Raw genomic sequence first — 19586 nt, 5'->3', positions numbered from 1 at the left:
CGCCACTGAGGGCTGTGACCCCAGAGGGGGACGACGTGCTCTTGCCGATGAAATCTGAGATTCACCAGTGCTCCACCCAACTGACAAAGGCTGACCTTCGCTGCAATTTTGTTTCTCTTTTCAGGATCAAAAATTAAACCAAACCAAACCACCTCCAAGCTCTGTGTGCCCCTGCACGTTAGCCCTGGGGCACTCTCTGAGGGCTCGATCTCTCTTCCCAGCCCCCCACCAGACCGCAGGCCTCAGGACTCAGCTTGGAGACCATTACTTTGTTTCTTCATGAAGAAGCCGCTTTTTCAGCAGAGCCACTGATGACAAAGGAAGGGCCCCGTGACTTAGGTCTGCAGGGCTATGGGTGAAGCGGTGGCCAGGGGAGCACAGCAGACCATCTCCCCTGGGCACAGACCTCAGCCAGACACTCGGCTGAGAAATAAAAGGCCGACCTGCCCGTCTTACCGAGAACCGGAACTATGGCGTAGCACGACTCCAGGAATGCTTCGGTGGGGATGCCGCTGTCTTCCAGGAGTTCAATGTCGCTAAAGCTGAGCATGCACGTAACAGAGGGAGGAGGGAGAAATGAAAACCCAGATAACAATAACGATACTAGTCTACCTGGTGCTGTAAGGTTCACCTATTATCCAATCCACAAGCATTTACCGAGGGCCTGCTCTGTGCCAGGCACCCGTGTGAGGTGCTGCAGAGACAGAAACGATGAAGCAGTCCCTCCATGCAAGGAGGCTGCATTCTGTTCTGCCGTGCCCTCCGGAGTGCTTGCCCCATTATTAACAAGCCACCCTTTGTAGACCTGGGCCGTACCTTCCAGAAATCACTGTGCACATCTATTCTGTACTTAATCTTCCATGCATATCTTGTTTCCTCGCAACAAAATACAGGTGCTTCTGTAGCATAGTAAGTGCTTGATAAATGATAAATTCATATTTCCATCTGTTAACTAAAGATCTTAGTATCCTTTTTTTTTTTTTACTTTTTGCTAGGCAATCGGGGTTAAGTGGCTTGCCCAGGGTCACACAGCTAGTAAGTGTGGTGTGTTTGAGACCAGATTTGAACTCAGCTCATCACCTTTCTGATGGAGACACAGATTAAAAAAATCCTGATTTCTCCATTGTCCCTCCCTTTCTTAAGATTAAGGATTGGCCTATAACCAGAGAAAAAGTGGCTTCCAAAAGACTAGTATGAAAGAAGGGTTAAGCTTTCTTCTGAGGATATAAACAGCTTCCATTCTCAAAATCCAAGTGTCGTTATCTTTATTCTTCCAGCAAGATTCTCTTGTGGTTATAAACTGCAAAATCCATCCACCCACACCCCTGCTTATGGGAAAAGCAGCCTGGCACGGGGCTCCCGCTAACATGACAGACGTGGCATGGGATAATACCTTGTATTCATGGCACTGAAGAAAGTCTGGACCAACTCCTTTTCCTCTTCCAGTGGTGCCCCAGGAGATTCACTTACAGGATTCATGCCCCTGGGATGCTCCCATGGGGGCTCCACGTCACTCTCAGGAGGCGCTTCCACGTCTCTTTCTCCATCATCCTTGATTCCATCACTCTGGACTTCAAAGGAGAAGAACATAACCATCAACCATGACTGCTCCTTCCCCAAGGCCAGAAAAAGGCTATGCCTTTTTAAGGAGGCCGTGGGGAGGTGTGGGGAGTGCACAGATGTGCATCAAGGGTCCAACAGTTTTGAAGAATGTGTTTTTTCTTTTCCTTTTTAAAAATTCTCTAGAAGAAAGGGTTGGGGATGGATATGGAGGAAACCAAAGTGATATAAAAACACAATTTATCAAGTAAACACACCAGTGCCCCTCTTGTTTCTTGCTTCTGTAATCAGTGACAGAGCTTGTGAAGATGGGACATTCAGGCCAGGTTTGCTTTTTTTTTTTTAATGACAACTAAGATCTCAAAGCGTTGCATTTCAGATCTATTTGTAAAAGGGAGGTTTTTAATAAAACAAAGCTACTTTGGGGAAGGTAAAGAGGGAAACCATTTTTTAAAAAAACCACAATAACAGTTCAGCATGAATGGACGAAAGCACCCACTGTGTACAACAGCGAGCCCTCCAAAGCATGGACTTTGGTATGTGGTGACCTTTCTTTCACCTGCCCAATGAAGCTGTGGTAACCAGAAATCTACGGCCACACCAATGTTGGGGCCTGGTATTAGAGAACACGGAATCATAGGATCACGAAACTGCAGCTCGAAGGACCCCAGAAGTCATCCGGTCTACCCCCAAACCCTACTGTAGGCATGAGGAAACTAAGGCCTTCTGTCATGACAAAGAAAGAGAAATGGATGCTTGGGTCTTGTGCACCAAATTCTGCACCCATAGTCTCCCACCACTCCAAAGAAAGGAGGGAGGCGCACCACTTCATGTCCTCTTTATTTTTACCTATTAAATACCCATCTTTACTTTATTTTTAATTTTTACCTATTACTTTTCCTATTTTTACCTATTAAATGATCTTCTGCATGCTCTTCAGTTGACGAGCGGTTCCCCTTCTCGGTAGGCTTCGTACATAAAGGGATCTTGCTTTTAATTAGGGTTTCTTCGGAATTGCTCGTTTCCGTATTTAAGGACCCATTTTCACAGCTGTTCAATTCTATCTGCCTAAAAAAACCCCCAAACCAAACAACAACGCCGTTACTTGGTCACAAAGAGAATAACAACAGAGCCACAGAGCTGTCATAGTTTACAAAAGGCCTTCCCACCCCAGCCCAGGGGTAGATCCTCACAAGCAGATGAGGAAGGAATTGTCACTCCCCATTGGAAGTGAGGGCCCGGGGGCTCCAGAGGACAGTGGGACCACTGAAGGCCCGAGCTTCTCTGTTCTCCCCCTTCTCCTCACTCAGGGGGATGAGAGAATCGAGGCTCAGGGAACATCACAAAAACAACACCGTAGAATCAGGCCTGGGACTCAGAACATGGCTGTGTCTCTCATTAGAAAGTAAACTTTTTTTTTTTTGAGAGAAGGAAAGCCTTTATTACACTTCTTGAGAGAAGCAGGCACACCACACCCTAGTGGCATGTGCACACGGGTACAACGATAGAAAAGACTTTTCTTTTTCTTTTTTCTTTTTTAATATAAATGTATTTATTTTTAGTTTTCAACATTCACTTCCACAAGTTTTTGAGTTCCAAATTTTTGCTCCATCTCCCCTTGTTGAGGGCCGATCTTAAGAGTCTGATAAGGGTTTAAGATACAAGGCAGAGTTTGATCTCTGCCCAGGCTTTTACCCAAAAGGGCTCGCTGATTAAGTGGTATGGCTCCCCAATTCCTTCCTGATTAAGAGGTCTCTGAGACATTCCTTCTCTCTCTTTGAACCTTAGATTTACATATTCACTCCTCTATGCAGGTGGTGCCAAGGCGCCTGGGAAAACCTTGGAATCTACAGCCCAATCTGGGAATCCTGATAAGGAGTAAATTCATGATTGTCACATCCTCAGCAGATGTTCTGGGGAGTATCTCACGGGGAGGACTCTCTGAAGTTAGTCTAGATCTTCCCTATAAACTGGGTCAGTAATTCTACTCCGCCTGGCCCATGTCATAAGTTATTTCACGCCTCTCCATTCGGTGTACAATCTGGTTGTGGGTGACATCCCCCCTCCCCCCACCCCAAGATGGCATGCATTCTGAATATCCCTTCCCCTAGTCTGTCCTCTCTTCTCTCTCTCCCCTTCTCTTATCCCCTTCCCCTTCTATTTTCCTGTAGGGCAGGATAGACTTCTGTACCCCATTTCCTGTATTTCTTATTTCCCAGTAGCATGTGAGTAGACATGTTGTGAAAAACTAACTCTATTTCCCTTAATCCTATCCTGCCCTCCCATTTATTCTATTCTTTCTTTTGACCCTGTCCCTCCTCAGAAGTACTTACTTCTGATTACCCCCCTTCCCAATCTGCCCTCCTCTCTATCATCCCCCTGCTCTCTTGTCCCCTTCTCCTCCTATTTTCCTGTAGGGTAAGACAGATTTCCATACCCAATTGAATGTGTATGTTATTCCTTAAGAAATCCTATGAGAATAAGATTCACTCATTCCCTCTCACCTTCCCCTCTTTCCCCTCCACTCTAAGAGACTTTTCTTTTCTGTTTTTTTATTTGTGAGATAATTTACCCCATTCTACTTCTCCCTTTCTTCTTCTCCGAGTATAATCCTCTCTCATCCCTTAATTTTATTCTCCAGATATGACCCCTTAATCTTCTATCTATCTACATACATATACATATAATTTTTTTCCTCCAACTACCCTAATACTGACAAAGGTCTCATGAGTTATAAATATCATCTTTCCATGCAGGAATGTAAACAGTTCAATCTTAATAAGTCTCTTATGATTTCTCTTTCCTGTTTACCTCTTCATGTTCCACTTGAGTCCTGTATTTGAAAGTCAAATTTTCTATTCAGCTCTGGTCTTTTCATCAAGAATGCTTGAAAGTCCTCTATTTCACTGAATGACCATTTTTCCCCCTGAAGGATTATACTCAGTTTTGCTGGGTAGGTGATTCTTGGTTGTAATCCTATCTCCTTTGCCCTCTGGAATATTATATTCGATGCCCTGCGGTCCTTTAATGTAGAAGCTGCTAAATCTTGTGTTATCCTGATTGTGTTTCCACAGTACTTGAATTGTTTCCTTCTGGCAGCTTGTAATATTTTCTCCTTGACCTGGGAACTCTGGAATTTGGCTACAATATTCCTAGGAGTTTTCCTTTGGGGATCTCTTTCAGGAGGAGATCTGTGGATTCTTTCAATTTCTATTTTGCCCTCTGGTTCTAAATATCAGGGCAGTTTTCCTTGATAATTTCTTGAAAGATGATGTCTAGGCTCTTTTTTTGATCATGGCTTTCAGATAGTCCAATAATTTTTAAATTCTCTCTCCTGGATCTATTTTCCAGGTCAGTTGTTTTTCCAATGAGATATTTCACATTGTTTCCTAATTTTTCATTCTTTTGGATTTGTTCCACTGTGTCGTGATTTCTTATAAAGTCACTATCTTCCAATTGCTCTATTCTAATTTTTAAGGAAGTATTTTCTTCAGTAATCTTTTGGACTTCCTTTTCCATTTGGCCAATTTTGCTTTTTAGGGCATTCTTCTCCTCATTGGCTTTTTGGACCTCTTTTGCCATTTGGGTTAGGCTATTTTTTAAGGTGTTATTTTCTTCAGTATTTTTTTGGGTCTCCTTTAGCAAGCTGACTTGTTTTCATGATTTTCTTGCATCACTCTCATTTCTCTTCCCAGTTTTTCCTCTACTTCCTTACTTGCTTCTCAAAATCCTTTTGAGCTCTTCCAAGGCCTGGGACTGATTCATATTTTTCTTGGAGGCTTTGGATGTAGGAGCTTTGACTTTGTTGTCTTCTGGTTGTATTGATCTTCTTTTTTCACCAAAGTAAGATTAATATGTCTGACTCTTTTTGCACTGCTTGCTCATGATCCCAGCCAATTACTTGAGTTTTAAACTCTTTGTTAAGGTAAGAGTCTGCTTCCAATGTGGAGAATGTACTGTCCCAAGCTTCAGGGGTTTGTATAGCTGTTTTCAGAGATACTTGTAAGAACCTGTAAATTTTTAGTTCTTCCAAAGTGGTATGATAAGGGGCGAGGTGTTTACTCCTTTCCTGGCCTGTGACTACAAGTACTCCTTTCTGTCCTGTAACTGTGAGGAGGGGTTCCTCTCCACAGCCACTACAAGCTCCACCATGCCAGCGCTCCTCCTCATCCCAGCACCGCTGCCCAGAACTGTGGCCCAGATCCAAACACAGGCAAAGCAAGAGATTCCTGCCTCAGTACTGGCAAAGAGATCCCTGTGATCCCTCTCTGATCAGCCACTGGATTCCCCCTCAGTCTGTGGGCCTGAAGCTCAGGACACAGCCACCGCCCCCGGCACCCGCGCTCTGCATTCTGGAACTGGCTGTGACCTAGCTCTTCTCTCATGGAAAAAAACAGATTTTTCCCACTGACCTTCTAAGTTGTCTTTGGCATTGGTGGATTGAGAAGTCTGGACACCTCCACAGCTGCCCATGATTCAGTCCTCTGAGGCCTGCTCCAGGTTCCCTGCGGCCTGCGCGCCCACGCTGCACTGCACTCCCAGCCCGGTGCAATACACCTTTCTGATCAATCATCCAGGTTGTCTTGGGCTGGAAATTTGTTTCACTCTGTCTTTTTGTGGGTTCTGCTGCTTCAGAATTTGTTAAGAGTCATTTTTTATGAGTATTTGGAGGGGTTTGGAGGAGAGCTCAAGCAAGTCACTGCTTTCACTCTGCCCAGAAAGTAAACTTCTTAAGGGCAGGGCCCGCTGTGGGCCTGTGTGCCCGGCACTGAATGCAGTGCCTGGCACATAAGAAGTGATGAATACATGCTAGATGCCCACCATCACCCAATCCCACAAGTCAAGTCAACAAGCATTTATTAAACATCCACTGTGTGCCAGGCACTATGCTAAGCAATGAGGATACAAGGAACGGGTCCGTGCTCTCATGGAGCTTGTGGGGTAATAATGCCGAGGGTAACCAAGGGCCCCCTCAGAGGAAGGCCCTGGCATTTAAGGTCAGGGTTCAGGAAAGGCTTCTTGAGGCATTTCAGTGCCGGCTAAGGACTAGACCCACCCCCCCCCAGACAGAATAAAACCAGGCCTAGCCCTCAGGGAGTTTATATTTCCCTGGACTTGCTCAGAAAGTCCCCAAGTGCTCCGACCAAGCTCTCTGGGATTCCATCATGAAGATGGACAAGACTAAGACGCCTGGGAAGAGCCCTCTTTAGTGCCCCCCACGTCCCCCTCCCGGGGCAGGCAATGTCTGCATCTCCCATGCCACATAAAACAGGGGAGGGGGCTGTGTCCCAGCTGCACGGGGCCTGGAGCTGTTCACAGCTTTTCCAGACCAGCCCCCAAGGAAAAGAGACATTAATTAGCAACGGTTTGCCTTCCAACTCTCACCTCTCCCACTGGGCCTCACTTCCCCCTAAGCCAGTCCCATTCCATTCTTGGGAAGGAAGTCTAATGGAAGAGCCCCTAGCCCCACAATCCCGTCTGGAGCCTTGCTACCGGTGCGACCCCAGAAAAGGCGATTCACTGCCCCGGGCCTCGGCTTCCTTTCTTATAAAAGGAAGAGTTGCCTCTCAGGTCCCAGATAGGAATGTGCTATTAAATATGCAGATGACATGAACACACGGAAATGTTTGTGTGGATGACAGGTTGAGGGCAGGACTTAAGACTGCACTGAGAGACGGAACCCCCAGCAGAGAAAGTCTCTGTCAGCGTAGGTCAGCACCTTCCTTCCAACCGACGGTCTGAGAGATCTATGGACAGTACTGTATTTTATTTTTAGTTTTCTGAAGTTATGTTTCATTTTTAATTATTTATTTAGTATTTAATATCCCCCCAATTACATGTAAAAACAATTTTTAACATCCATTTTTAAAAATTTTGAGTTCTAAATTCTCTCCCTCTGTCCTCATTGAAAAGGCAAGCCATCTGATATGAATTCTACACTGTACCGCACATCAGAGGTTAAGTGACTTTACCAGGGTCACACAGTATCTGTCAGAAGCAGGATTAAACCCAAATCCTCAGAATCCAAACCCAGAATTCTTTCTACTACACTGTACCCGTCACCTCAACTATGTATAAGAGTACCCCAAATCAGGAGAGAATCTAGGGTTCTGTAAAAGTCTAGATTCTTTTCTTCTGTCCTATCAAATTAAATTCATAAACATACTCATAGCATCTTCTTATGACCAATGTAGGCAGGAATTAATTGTTAACTCTTCAAGGAAAAAAGCTTTTTTTTTAAAATTTCTTTTCAAGGGAGAAGTTCTAATCTATATACAGCCCTATGGGACCAGAGGGAAATAAAGTTGCTGGAATAAAGTCACAGTGGGCGAGAGGCTGCCCACAAAGGAGATGCAGAGAGAAATCTAACGACCAGCGCAGAGGGTGCAGGAGGGAGCGACCCTGTTCTAAGCTCACTGAAAAGTGAACTTTTGTCTGGCAGAGTCATGCGTATCCTAGACAGATTAAAACAGTAACCAGCTCATGTTATTATCAACAAAGAAAGAAAGAAAGAGAACTGTACCTTTCCAGAGCACTGTGAATCGGCATGATGGGAAGTTTCGTCTTTAAAAGAAGAAACAAAAAATGTTCACACAAACAACTTGCAACACAGTAGCCCCATAACTCTGGCCAGCATGGAAGGCCAGAATGACGCCCACTCGGCAATCTCAGGGGGTCACAGAAGCCACCAGCCCCAGCTGTCATTTTTCCAAATAGGACATCTCAGGACAGGTTCCTCAACATGGGATCTGTCCATAGACTTGGGGTTTTTTTTTAATATTCTGAAAATTGTATCTCCATGTAATTGGCCACCTTGGTAATTCTACATATTCTATTTTGGGCATTAAAAACCATGATTCTGAGGAGTCCGCAGGCTTCCTTGGAGGGCTGCTGAGGGGTCTGGGGCACCAAAAGAGGAAGAGGACAGGAGGGCGGTCCTTTGGGCAACTGAACCATCCCATCCCAACAGTGTCGGACCCAGTTTCAAATATCTTCCCAATCAGAAGGGCTCCCAAGTGGGGCCTTGGGAGGCAGCCCCTCATCCTAAGGCTTTGGGCAGGGGTTGCAGGCTGCCTGTCAGGCATCTTGGTCACTGGACCAGAGGCCTCTGATGTCTCTTCCAATTCAGAGACTGAGTCCTAAAATGTGCCCAATTTAAATGAGGGGCTCCTAAAGAGGAAAACTCAAAGTTAGCCGGTCAATAAGCATTTACCAAGCCCTTACTATGCGGCCAGAGCTGTGCTACAGGCGGGGGATATAAAGAAAGACAAAAACACAGTGTCTGTCCTCAAAGAGCTCCCATCCTGAGGGGGAGACAACATTCAAATCATTATGTACATCCAACACACACACACTGTAAATGGGAAATAATCTCAGAGGAACAGGACTAGCACTGGGGGGACTGGGGAAGACCCCTCACAGATGGTGTGACTACAGCGGCCTTGAAGAAAGCTGAGGCTGCGATGGAAGGCATTCCTGGCATAGGGCACAGCCAAGACAAAGACATGGAGGCAGGAGATGGACTGCCATGTGGGAGAAATAGCAAATCGGCTAGTGAGCCTTATCCTAGTGTGAGGGAGCGGAGGCAAACGTAAAAAGACTGGAAAGGAAAGCCTGCTCAGCCTCTCCCTACAAAGGGTGCTGGGGACCCACCCTCAAAACACCACTTCAAACTAAGTCCGGTGTACTCTCCTCACCCACTGCAGCCAGTAGAGGTGAGCCCCCTCCCGCCAACGGTGTCGCCTCACCTTACTGGGCTTGAGCACCGCCAGCTGGGGGGAGCCCGGGGGGGTCCGGTACAGCAGCTCTGATGTGAAGGCCGCATTCGCAACCTGCATACATTCTTCCAGTGTCTTCAGAAAAGTGTTGCAGGTTGACTTCAGCAGAGTGCCCACGTCGATCCCCTCCTAGGGAAGAACCAGAGAGGGAGACACCTTTACTCTGCCAAGCTGGACAGTCTGGTGCTGACCGTGAGACGGAGGGCAGACAGGCAGAGGCCGCCACTTTGTTGGGTGACGCCACACTGTCTGACCATGGAAACGTAAGAATGGCTCAGTCAGAGCTGTCAGTCAATCACATACAAGTCTGTTAAGTCGTGACCTCTAATACACCCACAAACCAGGACGGAGCCTGCAGCAACTGCAGGGGGTTCGAGGGCTGGCAGACTTAAGGAGGGAACTTGGCTCATGATGGAAACTGAGAGGCATTACGCGTCACTGATTTAGAGCTGGGACGGACCTTGGAGGTCTTCCAGGCCAAATCCCTCATTTTACAGGTGAGGAAACTGAGATCAGTCAGTCAACAAGCATTTATTAAGCACCTACTATATGCCAGGCACCTACTATAAGCTAAGAGAGGCAGCTAGGTGGCGCAGTGGACAGGGCAGTGGTGCTGGAGTCAGGAAGAAGTGAGTTCAAATCCAGCCTCAGACACTCAGTAGCTGTGTGACCCCCAGGCAAGTCACTTAACCTCGGTCTGCCTCAGTTTACTCAAATGTAAAATGCAGATGAAAATAACATCTACCTCCCAGGGTTGCTGTGAAATGAGCTATCTGTACAGTGCTTAGCACAATGGGTGCTTAATAAATCCTCCCTCCCTCTTCCTTTGTCTCGTTCCCTCCTTTCTTTCCTCCCTCCCTCTCTTCTTCCTCCTTTCCTTCTTCTTTCCCTCTTTCCTCCCTCCCTCCCTTCCTTCTCTTTTCCTTCCTCCCTCCCTCCCTCCTTTCTTCCTTCCTCCCTGCTGCAGATACAAAGAAAGGCTAAAGACAGGCTCTGCTCTCAGGAGCTCACAGTCACAACAGTACAAACAAGGTGGAGATGGGGGACACTGGCGCTAATTCATAGAGAGCAGGCAGGAAGATTGAGTGGGAGGAGGAAGGAAAGTCTCCTTCCCAGGGTCGCCGGCTGGCTCGTGGGATGGGAAGGACCCCCATCCTCTGGACTTCTCCTTTCCAGATTTTCCTAACGCCTTTAAAAACCACTTGCATCACATTATCTTTTTCCAAATGGGGTTTTTGCCCTTCGCGCCGATGTGGTCACGAACCCGGCACAATGCACCCTATCCATTTACCCCGACGAATGCTGTGTCTTAACGTTTACATTAAGCGACTTGTCCGGCCACTTCTGGCCCATGATGGACGAGAGGCTTGTGCTAATGAGGCCAAGGCCATGCTCTGAGTTCTCCGGGCTCCCCCTCGCCCCTGCCGAGCCAGAGGATTCAGCACCTGCCACTGAGCCCAAACGGAACTGAGTGAGGCTGAGTACACAGTCCCTCGTCACATGCTGCCCTCTACGAAGGATGGCACACTGACGTCACGTTGGAGGCTTTCACAGGTGTTGTTCTGTCTCCACTACTGTCTGTCATCCATCCTAGGTTACATGCCTCGAGTGCTCATGGGACCACGGAAAGAAGTGGGCTCCTGAGTCTGAGGACCTGGGTTCAAATCCTGCTCTAGTCCCTTTAGACCTGGGTGACCTTGGGCCTCCTTTGGTCTCTTTCCTCATCCTTAGAGTCAGGGGCCCCAGATGCCTCTGAAGTCCCTTCTAGCCCTAAATCTGTGAGTCTGTGAACTGAAATTCCAACCCAACAAACATTTATGAAACACCTACTAAGCGAAGGCCCCACTGGAGGCACCGAAGCTACAAGACACAGAAAACAGCTCCTGCCCTCTCGCTCCCATCCACTGGGAGGAGGGGCCGAAGCAGAAGGGAAGAGAAGCAAGTACTAACAATACAAACCTCGTGCAGGGAGCCGAAGGAGCTGATTCTAAGGGGAGGTGGGGGAGGGCATTCCCAGAAGGGGCCACAGCCTAGGCAAAGGCTTGGTGGTAAGAGACTGGACGCCCCATCCAGGCAAGTCAATTTGGCTTGCCTAGAGGGTGCACGAAGGCAAGGTGTGTGAAATTAGCGTGGGCAGAAAGGCAGGCCAAAAAAAGCCAGAACAAGAGATGCCTGAATGTTATTCCCCGTCCAGCACCTGCATCACGTATAAAAACAAAGGGACACTAGTAAACGCTCTTAGAATGAATGGCAATGTGATCAGTGAAACAGAACAGTGTGATCCCCTCAGACGTAAAAAAGTGACGACGAGGGCTGTATCACCTACATGGCAGGGCTGATCTCTTCCCAGAAAGAGCCTGTGACAACGGCTGGTCTGGTTGTGTTAATCAGGATTCAGTGTGAGCAGGGAATTTTAAAGGCAAAACACAGCGACAAAGAGTGTGAGCAAAGTCTTTGGCAAAGCCGGTGAGGCTCCTCAAGGAGAAAAAGTGAGGGGAAAGTGGCAGACCCTTTAATGGATCAATTCTTGAGTCAAAACCCCAATTTTCCTTGACGGGTCAGTCCTCTCCGATCTTTGCTTCTGCTCTCACAATCCTTACCCTCTCCCCACTCTTCTTAAACTTCTCCCTCACACTGAAAGACTGTTTTTAACACGTTCGGTGCCTGTTCTCGATGGGATCACAGGACCAGGGCTGGAAGGGACCTCAGATGCCTTTCAGCCCAATTCTCATTTTACAAATGAAACGGAAGCCCAAGACTTTCCCAGGATCACACACTGAGTAAGTGTCCAAGGCAACATTTGAACTCAGGTCTTCCTGACTCTTAAGTCCAGTTTTCTTTCCCTTGGCCATCATATTTCCTCTCCCTCTTTAAAGGGTTAGCCCCTTGATGGCAGGGAATTAAATAAGGCCCTGGTTCATATTTCACGTGGACCACAAGTGACCTGGCACATACAAAATGGCTAATCAATGTTTTATCTGTACATTTATTAATTATCTTGTCAAGATATTAGGAGACACCCTGTTTTCCAGAGCTAAGGCCCAGCAGGCAAGCTGTGCCCTGAGCTTGGCGTCACAACAATCCTTTGCGCTCACCCTCTTCGTGATCTCATCCTCCAGAAAAATCATGGAATTATTGTATTGCTTTGACCAGCATCGAGTGTTCTCTGAGCTCAGACAAGTTCTAGTCATGAAGCCCTGCTACGAATCAGGCTTGCCTCACTGTTGCTGTTACCTCTCATTGTCAGGGCTATAGCTCACTGCGCAACCCTAGGTATAAGTATAGAGATCTCCCCACACTGCCTCGGGTCCCCCCACTAGACGCAGGGCTCCGGCACAGGTGTCTTTGCTTGTAAGCCATTCCCCTCGCTTTGAAATTAAACTTCGGTTTGCTTCCTGACTCTCCTGTCTCTGGCCTGCTCTGTGTGGCTCCAGCCACCCGTAGGTCAGAGGTCGGTTTGCTCTTGTTAACAATCTATGCTCTGTATAGACAGTGTCCAGCACATGGTAGACACTAAGTAAACACTAGTTATTATAATAATTGTGTTCTACTACTATATTAACAACACAATTATGTTAATAATTATATAATAATTACCATGGGTTAATAAATGTTATACACTAATAAACACATATAACTATATATTAATAACAATACCGAGAATACGTAATATACCATTGTTACTACTGGTTACATCATTCAAACCTCGCCTCCGCCTTCTTCCCTGGAAGACAGGGCCACCCCCTGCCCCAGCTCACTCAGAGGGAGGCTGAGATCTGCCATACACAGGGAAGGGGTGGCTACACCTTCCGTCCTGGCTGGTTAGCGGCATCATTCTGAGGGGACGCGCCTCCCTCCCAGCGGCCAGTGAGGTCATCCTACCTTCACGTCCCCCACGCTGGCCGCTGTGGCTTCTTTTGTTCTGTTCACCTGCTGCACGAGGAGGTCACAGTACAGCCTGAGCTCCGACATCTTGGTTTTCAAGGTCTCCGTGTTTTCAGTGAACTCTAATGGGAAGAAGAAGCAGCCATGAGTCTGAGGAAGGAGTAACGGGTCGAGCCAAGGTCAGACAAGGAGGCAATTCATGGCCAAGGCCAAGCCCCTACAACAAGGCTCTTAACCCAAGGCCAGTGAACTTGCTTCTTTAGTATCTGGACACAGAATTTCAGTAAGAGGGGTTCCTTTTGTGCTCCTGCATATTTCATTTTATGCATTTAAAAACACTATTCTGAGCAGGGGCTTCACCAGCCTGACCATGGAGGCTGGGACACAGAACAGATAAGAATACCTGATCTAAAATGCTTCTAAATCAATGAATGAATAAGCACATAAAGCCAAGTTCTCAAGGCTCTGACCACAGAGTGGCTTCTCTCAGCTACAGGTGGAAGAGAAAGACTGTGGAAAAGCCTCATGGTGGCTGGATCTTATGCTTCTGACACTTGGTGCCTCCGTGACCTCCATGGGCCTCAGTTTCCTCATCAGCAAAATGTGGGTGCTAGACTGGGTGGCCTCTGAGGCCCTTTCCAGGTCCTAAGTCATTGGGCCTCAGTTTCCTCATCTGTAAAATGTGGGAGCTGGATGGCCTCCAAGGACCCTTCCAGTCAAGATCTCCAGCTCCTCCAAGGGAGGTCAGGAGAACAGAGAAAGATTGCTCCAAGCCTTTGTCCACCTAGACCTTATTGACTGATTTATTTGGAAATCTGATCCCAGGTCTAAGCTAGAGTAATGTAGGGCCTGCCTGACAATGGTCATCATGTAGAAGAAGGCAGTGGGGATGGCCTTGTGCTTATTGTAAGGAAGAGTCAAAGTGCTGGTCTTAACTCAGCCACCCCAAGCCTCAGCTTCCCTACCTGTAAAATGGGAACACTGTCATTCACATGCCCAAAAAATGCTTTGAGAACCGCAGGGAAAGACGTTCAGTGACCTCCCACCATCACGAGCCACCTAGACTCCACTCTGGAATGAGAGCTAGCCCAACGTGTCCTGGGGAAGGTTAATGATGGGCTCTTTCTGGGCTGACTCCGCCCTCTCGCTGTGCTCGGGCCGAGGCCCATTATTGACAAATGCCATTCTTTCCCCAAGAGCAAGCATTTATGAAGTGCCTGCTATATGCTAGGCGCCAGACTAGGAACACAAAGAAAAAGACCTAAACAGTTCTCACCCTCAAGACGCCTACAGTCTGTTGTAGGTGGGGAATACAACACATACACAAGTTAGTCGATACAAAACAGTCATTAGTGGGGCAGGGTGGGGGTGAGAGGTGGGGAGAAGTAGTCTCTGAGCCAAGTGCTGAAGGAAGCTAGCAGCTCCGGAAGGTGGAGAGAGAGAAGGAAGCGCGTGCCAGGCACTGCAGACAGCCTACGCAAAGGCACGGGGACAGGAGATGAGATGTCTGCTTTGGCCGTAACCCGGCGTGTGTGAGGGGAAGAAAACTGAAATCCATCTGGAGAGATGGGCTGGAGCCAGGCGGTGAGGGGCACCCAGTGCCACACAGGGGATTTCACAGTATGCCTCGGGGGCGACAGGGAGCCAGAGAGGCCTCGTGAGCAGGGGGATGACATCGTCAGAGTGCTGAAGGATCATCGGTCAGCCGGCTATGGGGATATCAGTCGTGAGGGCCTGCACTGATAATGAAGGGTGTCCCCAACATGCTGAAGGTGTCTTTTAATACTTCGCTGCTGCCAGTGAAGCACCTGGGAACCCACAAAGTCAGAACTAGGACGGGAAAGCCCTCTGTTTGAAATGAAACCGAAGGCTGCCCCCCCCACCCACTCCATAAACTTGGGGCTACATGGTTAATTTAAGAGACATGACGAGTGAACAGGGGACACAGAGATGAGAAGAAAGCAGGTCCAAGACCCCAGCAACACCCACGTCTGGTACTCGCCTTTCTCCTTCTGGGCCCTGCTGTCCGTGAGGCAAGCCTTGGCTGAGCCCAGGGCCACCAGCCACCGCTGTCTCTCTGCCACGTTTCTGGCCTTCAGGTAGAAGTACTGCTCCCCAGGTATGATCAGATCCATCCGGGTGTTATCTGCGGAGTGAACTGGGAACCACGAGGTTGAGGTCAGAAGATGAAAAGGACACTTTACTCAACCTGCTCCTGTCTCAGCCTTACAGCGAGCCTTCTAGAGGGGAGTCCTCGTTGAGGTGGGTGGGGGCACTGGACACGTTCACCAGATGGAACTTGACATTTTCCAATTTCTACCACCTACATAATCTTGTTTCTCTTCTGTGGGCGCCTGCTCTGACTTAAAAGGAGGAGGTGAGAGTAGAACATAAGCTCCCTGAGGGCAAGGACCATTTCATTCTTTTCTCTTTACATCCCCACACCTTGCACATAGTATGCACTTAATAAATGATTGTTGGATTGAATGAGCTGGCTTCCAAAGACAGGGAAATCATTAACTGGTCTGAAGGAGACTCCAAGAAAAAAAAATGGATTTTCCTCATAGGCACTTCATCCAAAGGTTAGATTTCAGTCTCCTCTATGCACATGCAAATATCTTAAAGCCAAAAGCAAGGATACCAGTCAGCTGAGACACTGGGGAACACTTTAAGCCCATTTTGGGGATTTCTTTGATGATCTGTTGGGGGACTGGCATTAGTACCTGAGGGTGGGGTGGGGTGGGTAATAAAGCTATGAGCAAATTATGTTTCCTTTTCTACTTCCCAGGAGAAGCAAACCCCAACAGGGGTGTTCTTGAGGGCTCATTCACGAGGCAAACAACTCCCCAGACTCCTCAGTATTTCTCAGGTACTCAGGAACCTTAAACATTTGGGCATGTTCCAGGTTGCTGAAGCCAAGCTATATGATGGGAGGGAGGGGGGGTGGGTATGAGGGTTTTCCTGTTTTTTTTGGTTCATTCCTTCAACAATATTTATTGATATTATTATTAGAATATCTAATATTAATAATTAGAACAGGATATTTAATAGAATAATATAATTAGTAAATTTAATTAATATGTGAAAATCAAATCAACAAGTAGATGCTAAGTGTCTACTATATGCTTGGCGCTGTGCTGGGCGTTGGGGAGAAGAGACAAGAGTGAGATATTCTTTGTCATAATAATGATTACTAGTGGTAGCCAGGTGGCGCAGCAGATAGAGCACTGGCCTCAGATACTTGACACTTACTAGCTGTGTGACCCTGGGCAAGTCAGATAACCCTGATTGCTTCACCAAAACAAAAACAAAAATAAAAACAAACAAAAATACACACATTATAATGATTACTAGAGTTTATATAACACTTTAAGATTTGCAAAGGACCTATATATATATACATATATATATATAAACTCATTTGATCCTCAAAATAGCCAAGTGATGCAGATCCTATTATTATCCCCCTTTACAGATGAGGAAACTGAGGCTTATAAGAAGCTTCCCTAGGGTCACACAACTAGGAGGTGTCTGAGGCAGGCTTTGAGCCCAAGGTCCAGTGCTCAATCTTCTATGATACCCAAATGCCTTTAATATTCATAGATAAATGAGCAAACTATGTAGAGTGCTTAGCAAATATTAAAGCCTAAATAATGTGGGAAACACACATAAGATATGTATATATTTACATATATATATATATATATACACACACACACACACACACACACACACACACACATATAAACAATAGTGTATTTACACAACATATCCATATATATATATATATATATATACACACACACACACACCATGTATATATAGTGTGTATGCACATAAAAGCACAAATACATCCCTGTATTATGTGTGTAATACACAGACACATATGTGCTGTTAGAAGTTTGCTTTGTCCTGCTAAGTGCCTAGAATTCATTCTGTGAGTGTATATAAACACACACCTCAGCCTACACCAGAAAGGCACCAGCAGAGAATAACAGAGCCCAGCATTTCAACGGACTCCTCGGGTACCACGGCCAGCTCCCGTGGGTTACTGGGATACCGCCTCACCTTGAATTTCACAGACCGCCATTTGGATGCTTCCTTTGCAGCCCTTCCACGCGTCTTCGGGGGAGTCATAATAAGATAATATCCCCCCACAGAGAAGAAACCACCGAGGCTGCCAACCTGCAATGAGAACCAGGAGGTTTCTGCCATGCTGTGCCCATCCTGTGCAAGCGAGAGCTTTCCTTGGACATCTGTTATTCCAGAGGCCAGATGTGAACCCCGGCCTTCCATGTCAGAGCCTTCTCCTCTACCCCCACACCATGAGGCACAGAAGTAGCCAGTCTTTGCTGAAGCCCACTCAACCTGAAGCTTTGTCAACTTCCTACTAAGCATGGAAGCCCAGGGCTCGGCTCCAGGGTTCCAAAGATATAGATCATCTTTACACACAAAACAACATTATGGTGGCTCTTTCTGTGGTGGCAAAGAAGTGAAACCTGGGGAGCTGCTCATCAACTGGGGAATGGCTGAACAAGTCACAGTACATATTACTGTGCTATATGAAATGATGGAGGGGTTGGCTTCAGAGAAACTTGGGAAGACTTGTATGAACTGATGCAAAGTGAAGTGAGCAGAACGAGAACAATTTGTACAATGCTGTAAATCTAGTACGCTCTAATATAGCAATATCGTAAAGGCAAAGACCACTGAAAGACTTAGGAACTCTGATCAGTGCAATGATTGATCACAGAGCCAATGAGAACAGAGGCTAAGGGAGGACAGACTCGGGGTGCAGAATGAGACTCAGATTTTTGCATATGCATTCATATTTGTATATGTAATACTATAAATGACTACATACATATATTAGAAGGGATTTTCTTGCTTTTTGATTGGGTAAAGAAGTAGGAAGGTCAGCAAATAAATAGTCCTTGCCTTCAACTAGCTTACACTGTACTGTTCTTCCCCCAGTGTTTTTACATTCAAAAGCAATGACAGAGAAGTCTGTATTTTGGCAAGCATCTGGGGAAAATGCTTTTGTTTACATTTCTAATATATGTCTTTGTGAATAGGAGAGAAAAAGTATCTGAGCAGAGGCTTCAGACACACCCCCAGCTGGCCCCAACTGTGCCCCAGAACAGATTAAAATGAAGTCCCTCTCTGATTTTAACGTGCTGATGCATTAATAAAAACAAATAAATCTATAGTCATGTATGGTTTTCTAAGTCAACACAAAGGCTTCAGTTTAGTGACACCTCCCCTGCCCCATTTCCATCTGAGTTTGACTATACTGTGCTGGAGAACCCTGCCTCCCCTCACTCCACTTAACCTGGTGATGAGTCTTTCCAAACATATCTCCATTTTATAGATGAGGAAACTTGAGGCAAATAGGTTAAGTGACGTACCCAGGATCACACATCTAGTAAGTATCTGAGGTTGGATTTGAACTCAAATCTCCCTAGCTCCAGGCTAACAGCTCTGTGCACTAAATGTTTCCTGACTGACGTACTGAAATATTTATTCTGGGTATGAGATTGGGTATTTTAGAAGACAGCTGGAGGCACCTAATTGTCGATTAGGAAGGATAATGGTCTTCCCTCTATTCTAAATCCTCATACAAATTATCTGTTAAAGGTTCCCACCAGTGCCAAGGACAAAGGAGGGAAGGATAGATTAATTTTAACTTTTTAACTTCAGTTTAGCTTTAGTTTTATTTTAGTTTATTATTATTTATTATAGCTTAGTTAGTTTAACTTTAGTTATCAATACATTTTAACACAACAGCCTTTGCGAGCAGCTTACTGCAGGGATCTGTTACACGCACACACTCTATACAAAGGGATTTCAAGGCCAGGAGATGCCAACATCTGAGGGAGCAGGAAAAACCTCATTTGAGAGGCACCAGAAAGGAAATGGAGGATCCTAAGAGGCAGAAGGGAGGTAAGGAGCATTCCAGGCCTGGGGGCAGCCCCACCAAAGACCTGGAGAGAAGAGACAGAATGGAAAGTGGGCCGATTGTCTGTCAAGAGTGGGTGAGGGGGAGGAATGTTAAGTAAGTCCGGGAAGGTGGGCTGCAACCAGATGGCAAAGAGCTTTAAATGCACGCCATAGAGTTTGGTCATGGGATCTTTCACTCAGCACAAAGGAAGGGGCCTCTGAGGGCATTACTAGGCCTGTTAGGGCTTTTGGGACATGCTAGACTCCAGCTCCTTCATTTAACAGGCTGAGGCCCAGAGAGGAGAGGGGTGACAGGATAAAATCTGCATGTTAGATGGGTCACCTGGGCAGCTACGGCAGGGGAGAGCTGGAGAGGACATCGCCTGGAACCAGGACCATAATCCAAGTGAGAGGTGCTGAGAG

The 19586-nt window shown here is 46.7% G+C and overlaps 1 protein-coding gene across 2 annotated transcripts in view; it reads right to left on the bottom strand.

The window, feature by feature from the left end:
• PLEKHA8 (pleckstrin homology domain containing A8) overlaps nucleotides 1–19586 on the bottom strand; it is a 52861-nt gene that overhangs the window by 15667 nt on the left and 17608 nt on the right. For both annotated transcript variants that reach the window (XR_002325875.2, XM_020993353.2), the window contains exons 2-9: nucleotides 17292–17408; nucleotides 15226–15381; nucleotides 13221–13345; nucleotides 9309–9467; nucleotides 8084–8124; nucleotides 2471–2628; nucleotides 1394–1571; nucleotides 457–542 (exon numbers count right to left, since the gene is read on the bottom strand). Coding sequence is in view for 1 of the 2 variants with exons in the window: in XM_020993353.2 (XP_020849012.1) it covers nucleotides 457–542; nucleotides 1394–1571; nucleotides 2471–2628; nucleotides 8084–8124; nucleotides 9309–9467; nucleotides 13221–13345; nucleotides 15226–15381; nucleotides 17292–17408 (1020 nt within the window). In the remaining variant the exon portion in view is untranslated. The remainder of the gene's footprint in view (nucleotides 1–456; nucleotides 543–1393; nucleotides 1572–2470; nucleotides 2629–8083; nucleotides 8125–9308; nucleotides 9468–13220; nucleotides 13346–15225; nucleotides 15382–17291; nucleotides 17409–19586) is intronic.

This window comes from Phascolarctos cinereus, unplaced genomic scaffold (genome assembly GCF_003287225.1).
Source record: "Phascolarctos cinereus isolate Bilbo 61053 unplaced genomic scaffold, phaCin_HiC Scaffold_1;HRSCAF=81, whole genome shotgun sequence".
Classification (NCBI taxonomy): domain Eukaryota; kingdom Metazoa; phylum Chordata; class Mammalia; order Diprotodontia; family Phascolarctidae; genus Phascolarctos; species Phascolarctos cinereus.
This window is presented reverse-complemented; position numbering and strand designations above follow the sequence as displayed.